This window comes from Neolamprologus multifasciatus, chromosome 4, assembly GCF_963576455.1.
Source record: "Neolamprologus multifasciatus chromosome 4, fNeoMul1.2, whole genome shotgun sequence".
NCBI lineage: Eukaryota > Metazoa > Chordata > Actinopteri > Cichliformes > Cichlidae > Neolamprologus > Neolamprologus multifasciatus.
In genome coordinates this window covers 659,533-669,110 of record NC_140442.1, presented here as the reverse complement: position 1 = coordinate 669,110, position 9,578 = coordinate 659,533, and the positions used below count along the sequence as shown (strand labels likewise).

Sequence of the window (9,578 nt, the reverse complement as noted above, 5' to 3'; positions counted from 1 at the left end):
GCTTCATAGATAGATAGATAGGCAGAGGGATCTGGCTGCTTCAGTCACCACCATCCACAGGAAGCCAGTGGAGGTAGTTGAGGAGTACAAATACCTGGGAACCATCTTTGATAACCTCCTGAGATTCTGTCAACACTGAGGAGATTCTCAGGAGGTGCCACCGACGGCTACACCTCCTTAGGAGTCAGCACACCCATCATGATGACTTTTTACTACGCCTTCCTGGAAAGCATCATGACCTTCTCCATCACCTGCTGGTTCCTGCTGCGCTCTAAACTCATTGTCAGAAGTCTGGCAGGTTTTCAGCCAACAGGCCTCAGACCGGCAGTCCCGCTTGGCGGCCAGCTTGGCGTTGTCGATGCAGAGGTAGACGCCACCGTTGATTTTGGCAGCATCCTGGATCTGAAGGTGAAAACAGGGCAGTTTAAGAATATCAGATTTTACAGGTGAAGACAAACTTACAGAGCGCCGAGTTCAGCTTTATGTGATGATGTCATCATAAAATGATTGCTATTATAAATGTAAATTAGTCGTTGCGCACGTGTTTCTGTGAGAAATGTAAATGTAATTGTCACACTTTACTTCCTCCTTCATGTTTTTCTGATGTGACTTGGTACAGATTTTAAAGATTTATTCTCCGACTGCTCAGATTAAAGTCTGATTAATGCTCAGCTGGACGTTTTCTGTGTCAGGAAACAGACCCTGAAGGCGTTTTCCCCACCTCCACCTCCAGGAAGATGACAAACACAGGGGCAGTCAGAGCAGGAAGTTTAACTGTGTGGATACCTGAGAGTGTCTCTGAGATGAGTCAGTGTTTTAACTTTTGCTTGCATTTTCATTCTGCCTTTGTTTGCTGCAGTAAACAAGCCAAGTGTTCAAAATGTTGAAGTCACAACACAAAGCTTTGTATGAGTTATCAGCTGATCTTCTAAGAGACCAAGCTCCCCACCTCCAACAGGCCCAAATGGTATTTCATGAAGACATTTTATTATTGTAGGGTCTACCTTACAGCATAAATCGCCTTGAGGGCACTGTTGTTGTGATGTGGTGCTGAGGAGCTAGATATTCAATTCAATTCAATTCAATTCACTTAAATTTTATTTATATAGCGCCAAATCACAACAAAAGTCGCCTCAAGGCGCTTCATAGATACAGAGAAAAACCCAACAATCATATGACCCCCTATGAGCAGCACTTTGGTGACAGTGGGAAGGAAAAACTCCCTTTAAACAGGAAGAAACCTCCGGCAGAACCAGGCTCAGGGAGGGGCGGCCATCTGCTGTGATTGGTTGGGGTGAGAGAAGGAAGACAGGATAAAGACATGCTGTGGAAGAGAGACAGAGATTAATAACAGATACGATTCAATACAGAGAGGTCTGTTAATACATAGTGAGTGAGAAAGGTGACTGGAAAGGAAAAACTCAATGCATCATGGGTATCCCCCGGCAGCCTACATCTATTGCAGCATAACTAAGGGAGGATTCAGGGTCACCTGGTCCAGCCCTAACTATATGCTTTAGCAAAAAGGAAAGTTTTAAGCCTAATCTTGAAAGTAGAGATAGTGTCTGTCTCCTGAATCCAAACTGGAAGCTGGTTCCACAGAAGAGGGGCCTGAAAACTGAAGGCTCTGCCTCCCATTCTACTTTTAAATACTCTAGGAACAACAAGTAGGCCTGCAGAGCGAGAGCGAAGTGCTCTAATAGGGTGATATGGTACTACAAGGTCATTAAGATAAGATGGGGCCTGATTATTTAAGACCTTGTATGTGAGGAGCAGGATTTTGAATTCTGGATTTAACAGGAAGCCAAAACAGGAGAAATCTGCTCTCTTTCTAGTCCCTGTCAGGACTCTTGCTGCAGCATTTTGGATTAGCTGAAGGCTTTTCAGTGAGTTTTTAGGATTTCCTGATAATAATGAATTACAGTCGTCCAGCCTGGAAGTAATAAATGCAATAATAAAAAGCGTCACTCTGAGACAGGATATTTCTAATTTTAGAGATGTTGCGCAAATGGAAGAACGCAGTCTTACATATTTGTTTAATATGTGCGTTGAAGGACATGTCCTGGTCAAAAATGACTCCAAGGTTCCTCACAGTGTTACTGGAGGCCAAGGTAATGCCATCCAGAGTAAGAATCTGCTTAGATACCATATTTCTAAGCTTTTCAGGGCCGAGTACAATAACCTCAGTTTGATCTGAATTAAGAAGCAGAAAGTTAGTGGCCATCCAAGTCTTTATGTCTTTAAGACATTCCTGCAGTTTAACTAATTGGTGTGTGTTATCTGGCTTCATGGACAGATAGAGCTGGGTGTCATCTGCATAGCAGTGTAAATGTATGCTATGTCTTCTAATGATGCTGCCTAGGGGAAGCATGTATAATGTAAACAGAATTGGTCCTAGCACTGAACCCTGTGGAACTCCATAATTAACCTCAGTGTGTGAAGAGGACTCTCCATTTACATGCACAAACACAAGTCTATTAGATAGATATGATACAAACCACTGCAGCACAGTACCTGTAATACCTACAGCATGTTCTAATCGCTCTAACAGGATATTATGGTCGACAGTATCGAATGCTGCACTAAGGTCAAGAAGGACAAGCACAGAGATGAGTCCACTGTCAGAGGCCATAAGAAGATCATTTGTAACCTTCACTAAAGCTGTTTCTGTGCTGTGATGAACTCTGAAACCTGACTGAAACTCTTCAAATAAACCATTCCTCTGCAGATGATCTGTTAGCTGTTTGACAACTACTCTTTCAAGGATTTTTGATATGAAAGGAAGGTTGGAGATTGGCCTATAATTAGCTAAGACTGCTGGGTCTAGAGATGCTTTTTGAGCAAAGGTTTAACTACAGCCAGCTTGAAGGCCTGTGGTACATAGCTGATTATTAGAGATAGGTTGATCAAAAATAAATCATGCATGAGGCTCAAATCTTTATGAAGATTAAATATTTTCAGGGTTTATATGATTTGTTTGTTTATGAGCAGCTTTCCTTTGATGGTGCCTGACAGCCGCGTTAAAACTCATCCACCCACATGCAGTATGCTGGCTCAATGTTTGAGGGACTTCCTTGGATGCTTTTCATGTAGCAGTAAAACCGGTCTGCTGGGGATCAGCTTCAACACTGCAGGCAAATGTTCATGTAATCAGCACAATCACCTGACTTCCGTTTTCAGAGTAAGGAACATTACAGCGTGTAATTGGACTGTATAGTTATATTATTTATATAAAACATGTATTAATAAACACAGATGCGCTGATGTGACATTGTAAAAACGTAAAAGTAAGAAAAAGTCAAGCAGTGCACCTGATTTGCAACCTCTGAATTTTACCTTTATTTTACACTTAGATAATGATAAGTGTACCAGACGAGTCTTGTTTGTCAGGGTGGGGCCTCCCTCAGCTCACTGTGTTCAATAAAGGTTTCAGTTTTGGGAATTTTTGGCCTGTTGTGTCTCCTCCACACTCCTCCCCAAAGCAGAGTAATGTAGAATCACTTAATATTAAAATATCTTAGACCTGAGCGGACTTCTGTTGGAGAGAACAATGGAGTAGGCCCAGGCACGTGCAGCGAGGGGGGCTGAGGGGGCTTGAGCACCTGCCCCTCTCCTCTTGGGTGCCCCAGGTGCCCTTTTCTTTCTCTCTTTTTTTAATGTGTGTGTGTGGAGTCCTGCCTGTACCCCTCAACAAAAACATTTAATTATAAATCATAATTTTGCTAAATAAAAGCATCTTGCTCGCATCAGTCACATGATGACTTTTAACCAATGCTCGCCCTCGACAGCAGAGCACGTCGGTTATGAGCCGGGAAGAGCTTGCAAAGAGCACGCACATTTTTTTCCGCCTGAGCAGTGCAGAGCTGTAGGAGAAACACACAAATTAATTGGGAGCCGCAGACTGGTGCCACTAAAACCAGTAAGTAGGAGTACAGCGTACACGGTAGACTACACCACACAGCAGTGTTACTATGTACATGTTGTTCAGTTGTCTTGTAGCAACTGACAAACTGAAACAAATGAGCGTGCTGTGTGTGTAACCGGTGTGGTTCTGCGCTGTGTCTGATCCTGACGATAAAAGGTGAAAGAAAAACCTCCAAATAAATAATTTGCCCGCTCCAGCTCCTACGTGGGGAAGAGGGTTAGCTCAGCCCACCACAACTTCCAAGCTAGCAAGAATGATCGATTCATGCTAGCGTTCACGTTCCCTAGAACACACATACTACACATTTATAGCATCTAACAAAAAACAGGCACAATGATGACAATAATTGAACTAAAATCACAATCAAAAACATCAGGGTGGCTAAATATGGATTATATGTGTGTTTTACAGTGTTGGAAAGAAATGGCACCGACCGCTCCCACAGGGGAATTGTAGAAAAGGGGAGAGGCCAGAGCGGTGCACTGTATTTATAGGGTTGCACCAAAGAAGAAGAACAATGAGGAGGGGGCTCTAACTGATAGTGAACATAACTACAGGCTTGGAGGTCCTAACAGTCAGGTATAACAGGAACGGTTTGGGGGTTTAGGACACATTTTGTGTAATTATAACTAGATGTGATTTATGACCCTGTTACATTATTAACTGCACAGGTGTGAGGGTCATTAGCTGCTAGCTAATTGGGTAAGAGTGGGTCTGTAGCTTTGTGTAATTATGATATTGTAAAGTGTAGAAGTAAATTTAAATCTAATTTGATATACAAAGAGGTGTTTACAAAGGTTATAAAGCTAGTTATGTAGCTATTTGGTGGTTACGTGTTTTGATATTTACATGTTTACACGTTTGAATGTTTAGACATGCATGTTCAAACCAGTAATTAGTATGTGTTATATCTACCTAGTTGTTTTCCCTGTTTTGATCTGAGTATGAGATTTCCTGGCTTCTGAGAGGCCAGTGAAGTATTCATGCACACAGGAAGTGTGGGTTGTTGTTGCTGTGTGCTGAGAGTAAAGAAGCTGCTAAAAAGTTTCCATCTTGCTGTTCCTAATTATTCAGAGATTCCAAACCATCTAGTGAACCCTCACGTTACACTATCATGAAGAAAAGAACGTCCAGCCTGGAAGTGATAAATGCGTGAGTGCAATCTTCCTGCTCTGTCTCAGACATTTGTCCTTTGACTGCATCTTGCAGCTTCACAGAAACACCGTCACCAACTTCACACCTTTAACCAGCTTTTGAGTGAATCGTCCAATTACATGACAGTTTCCGAAGATGAGGAACCTGAAATTACTGTGACTCAACAGCTAACACAGTATATTTGATCACTTCCTGGACCTGATTAATTTAACTGAACTTAATTTGAATTTCAGCCCAAACAAAAGACACAAAACACATTTTTATTCTGAAACTCCTCAGCGGAGTTTTATTTGCATGTTTATTTCTGTGAGAGCGCCCTCTGCTGGAACTCACAGGGTGACCTCTTGTTTGTGGGAGCTCACCACCTTCCCGTCCACGACCTCCTCTACGATGACGATTTGTTTTGTGGTGGTGATGCTGGTGGGCCCAGAGGAGGTGGTGGAGGTGGTGGAGGAGGTGGTGGAGGTGGTGGAGGCGGTGGAGGCGGTGGGTTTGGTTTTGGAGGTGGTGGTCATGCTGCAGTAGGAGACAAACAGGACAGTCTGGATTTAATCACTGAATTTAAATATTTCAGAAACATTGGTTTGCTGTCACTAAAGCATTTTTCACATTTGTCTGTCCTGAACGTTTTCACAGTAAAGACTCTGACCTGCCGGCGCCCTCTCCTTCGAGCAGCCTCCTGTACTCGGCGATCTCCATCTCCAGCCTGGTCTTGATGTCCAGCAGCATCTGGTACTCGTGGGACTGCCGCTCCAGGTCTGCCCTCAGCTGCGACAGCTGGTCCTCCATCATGAGTACCTGGTTCTGGTAACCAGACAGCTGCATGGCGTAGCGGCTCTGAGTCTCAGCCAGCGTGCCCTCCAACCCGGCTTTCTGCAGGAGGCACAGAGGAGGAGGCTCAGTGCGTTTCTGGAAAGCTATGAAAACCTTTGTGTGCTGTGATACTGACCATGCTGAGCTGTGACTGCAGCTCGATCTCCAGGCTCTGCAGCAACCGTTTGAGATCTGTGATCTCTGATTTGGACGTCTGCATGGTTTCTGTGCTGGCGACGACTTCCTTGTTCAGCGCTTCGGACTGAAAGGACCAAAAACAATGTTGTGATTTTATTTAGGTCAATATTAAGTCATTCACCCCTCGTCCATCCAGGCACCAGGTATGATGCAGCCATCATGCCCGGTGTCTACAAAACAAGCCATTAGTATAATTGTGGAGTCTTTACAACAGCTGTGGTTTCTTCTGTATGAATAAAACTGAATGGAAAGAAACATCCTGGTGATGCTAGAGAAGAAGTCAGAGGCTCATCTTCTGGGATTGTTTATCTCCTGAGTTAAAAATCCTGCCTCACCTTCGCCTGGAACCAGGCGTCCAGGTCTTTGCGTTGCTTGGCAGCGAGACCCTCGTAGTGCTCTCTGATCTCCTCCATGACCTTGCTGAGGTCCTGCTGAGGAGCAGCGTCCACTTCCACGTTTACCTGACCGCTCATCTGAGTCCGCATGGCCAGCAGCTCCTACAAATACAACCAGGAGACACATTAATGGACATAGCTGGGATATTATTTATCCCCAAACACAGAGCAAGAACTCACTGACCTCCTCGTGGTTCTTCTTGAGGAAGACCAGCTCCTCCTTCAGGCCCTCGATCTGCATCTCCAGATCGGTCCTGGTCATAGTCAGCTCATCCAGGAGTCTCCTGAGCCCGGCGATGTCGGCCTCCACGGACTGACGCATGGCCAGCTCGTTCTCGTACCTGCAGAAGAACACGAAGCATTCAGAACAATCATAAACAGAAAAACCTCATTTGGTTGCATCTAAGCCGTCGAATTATCTGCAAACCAACGACTCTCTGAGCAGCAGTGAAACTGAAACTGAAGAACGTTTAACGTAAAAGCTCTGCTGTTTGAAATGTTTTGGCTTCAGCAGGAAGAAGTTGCTTTTACTTTGAAGGCCAGCGTTCGTTGCTTCCTGTTTTAGGAGGATTGTTTGCACACGAGCTGCTCTCCTCCATGTAAACGTGACTTTAGCGCTGGACTAGTAACCACAGCGGTGGTTCTCTCTCGCCCAGCGACAGGGGGACGCACACTTCTGTGCTGGTTAGGCTTTTTCCGTTTGCCAGCATTAACAAGTTAACAAGTTAACATCACATGGTTAGTGGTCATGTGACTGCAAAGCCTGAATAGTGCTAATAGAGCGTTATTTAATAATGATGTCATGCTGTGGTTTGCAGGCGTGACAAAGTCATAAATTAAAAAGCTGCACACAGATATGCAGGAGGATTTTCTGTTGCTTATTAAAATCTTTTCAAGTTCAAGTTCAAATTTTATTCGCCACATGCAGTGGAATGAACCCGCCCCCCGACCTTACACACACGACACGGACATCACATGGGGTGCAAATCAGAGAACGGCTGCATTACAGAAAACCACTGAAATATACACTACAATGGGAAAGTACAAGAGGAAAAAAGAGACCTCTGCTCATGCTGGGCTATGAGGACAGCATGAGAACAGGAAACAAAAAAACTCCTTTAAAAACTCAGACTGAGGTCTTAAGATTAACGTGTGCTTCTAACACGAGTCCCCCTGATTCATGTTTGACTGGAAAAACAAACCCTGAAATATGTTTTTCACTCATACTCAACGTGTCACAAATGAACTGCTGGCTTCATTAACAAACTCGTTCACTCACTTGAGCCTGAAGTCTTCAGCGGCCAGCTTGGCGTTGTCGATGCTGAGGTAGATGCCACCGTTGATTTTGGCAGCATCCTGGATCTGAAGGTGAAAACAGGGCAGTTTAAGAATATCAGATTTTACAGGTGAAGACAAACTTACAGAGCGCCGAGTTCAGCTTTATGTGATGATGTCATCATAAATATAAATGATACATTTCTGCAGTGAGGTTTTTAATCTGCTCATTTCTTTTATCTTCGTGCTGCACAAACAGATTTTCTTAGTTTCTGTGAAAAGTGATAAAAGTTTGAGGCTGTGATGTCACACCTTCGTCTTTCTCGGATGTTTCCTTCTGACTCTTATTCACCTTCACATCCTCCTTTGTGTTTTTAAATGTGGTGCTTTACTCTCTGACTGCAGTGCACTGCTTTTTATGCTTCGGGAAACAGACCCTGGAGCTGAAGATGAAGCCTGATGCAAGGCTGAGCGATGCTGTGCGTGCACCTTGGTCATGTGACTAAACAAAGGTGAGCCTACCTTTCCGTGCAGCTCTGCGATGGTTTTGTAGTACTGGCTGTAGTCTTTGGAGGAGGGGGAGGTCTTCCTCTCCAGGAACTCTCTGATCTTCCTCTCCAGCTCGGCATTGGCCGCCTCCAGCTTGCGCACCTTTTCCAGGTAGGAGGCCAGACGGTCGTTCAGGTTCTGCATGGTGGCTTTCTCATTGGCAGAGAGCCCAACGCTGTCACCAGCACCACCTCCAAACCCGAAACCACCGCCACCTGCTCCACCTCCAAACCCGAAACCACCGCCACCTGCTCCACCGCCACCTGCTCCACCGCTGAAGCCAAAGCCGTAGGCAGATCCACCTCCACCACCGCCACCACCATACAGAGACATTGTGGATGCAGCAGAGGACATTCTGGCTCCTCCAATGGCGCCGGAAAGGGACCTGCTGCTGCCCCGGTACCTTTCCCCACTAGCAGGCCTGAAGGACATTATGTCGTGTGATGATGAGGATGAAGGATGCTGTCTTTCTGCTTCAGCTGAAGAGGAGAAAGTGGAGCGCTCAGACAGCGCAGGTTTTTTATACTCTCAGATGAGCGAGTGAGGAGGAGGAGGGATGATGGTGAGCTGGCGCCGAGCCTGGGAGGAAACACCTGTGACTGTTTCAGTCACGAACAGCTTAATGGTTTAGGGTGTGCCTAAGAATGCACAATCCACTTACAGTCAACACAGTGATTAACAGACATCACGCCAAGTTTCATTTCACATCAGAGGGGCTGGCAGGTTCAAGGAAACCAGTTCAGACACAGATGATATTTAGTTAGAGCCTCCGATCAAAACAAATCCTGTCTCAGCCGCACAGGAGTGACTCTCCTGATGTGTTGTGTTGCTTTCATGCTCCTTTAGCAGTTTAATCTTCAGTAAACTGAGGAGCGGCTGAAACTCGAGGTCCAAAGTTCAACCAAACACTTCTGAAAAGCTGCAGAGCTCAAGAGATTATCCTGCATAAGCATTAACCCATCGATTCTGGGCCGGACAGAAGAATCACAGCCCTGCAGTTTGACATGCATTTTTCATCCATGCCTGTCCAGAGCCATAAAGCATAAAACACGTCCATTCGAGTCCTCAGGGATGTTTCACTGTCATACTTTAAAGTGAAATTTCAATCTTAGGTTTAAAATGAGTAAAGTGTTGCTTATATTTTGAGTGTTAAAGTGTCCTAGTTGTTGACATAGTTATAGTGTCATTTTAAACAAAAAGCCAAAGGCGAGGTTTTCTGACTGCACGCCAGACGTGATGAGAACCTTGTAAAAGATGCAAACGAATTA

The 9,578-nt window shown here is 44.9% G+C and overlaps 1 protein-coding gene across 2 annotated transcripts; it reads right to left on the bottom strand.

Moving 5' to 3' along the window:
* Positions 1 to 5,337: 5,337 nt before the first annotated feature.
* LOC146519355 (keratin, type I cytoskeletal 13-like) lies at positions 5,338 to 8,814 on the bottom strand. 2 transcript variants are annotated; one of them, XM_085156537.1, is made up of 8 exons: positions 8,568 to 8,813; positions 8,284 to 8,534; positions 7,766 to 7,848; positions 6,671 to 6,827; positions 6,427 to 6,588; positions 6,030 to 6,155; positions 5,730 to 5,953; positions 5,338 to 5,596 (listed from the first exon to the last, which is right to left on the bottom strand). In XM_085156537.1, the coding sequence occupies exons 1-8, from the start codon at positions 8,740 to 8,742 to the stop codon at positions 5,410 to 5,412; spliced, it is 1,365 nt and encodes a 454-aa protein (XP_085012663.1). In that variant the 5' UTR covers positions 8,743 to 8,813; the 3' UTR covers positions 5,338 to 5,409. The 2 variants fall into 2 exon arrangements, with proteins under 2 accessions (XP_085012663.1, XP_085012662.1); XM_085156536.1 differs by having other exon boundaries at positions 8,284 to 8,814.
* Between the last annotated feature and the right edge of the window lie 764 nt (positions 8,815 to 9,578).

Coding starts and splice junctions, on each gene's coding strand:
- LOC146519355 (XM_085156536.1), bottom strand. CDS start 8,742: ATGTCCTTCAGGCCTGCTAGTGGGGAAAGGTACCGGGGCAGCAGCAGG. Junction 7,849..8,283: donor TCGCAGAGCTGCACGGAAAG/GTAGGCTCACCT, acceptor TTTCACCTTCAG/ATCCAGGATGCTGCCAAAAT. Junction 6,156..6,426: donor ACGCCTGGTTCCAGGCGAAG/GTGAGGCAGGAT, acceptor TGGTCCTTTCAG/TCCGAAGCGCTGAACAAGGA.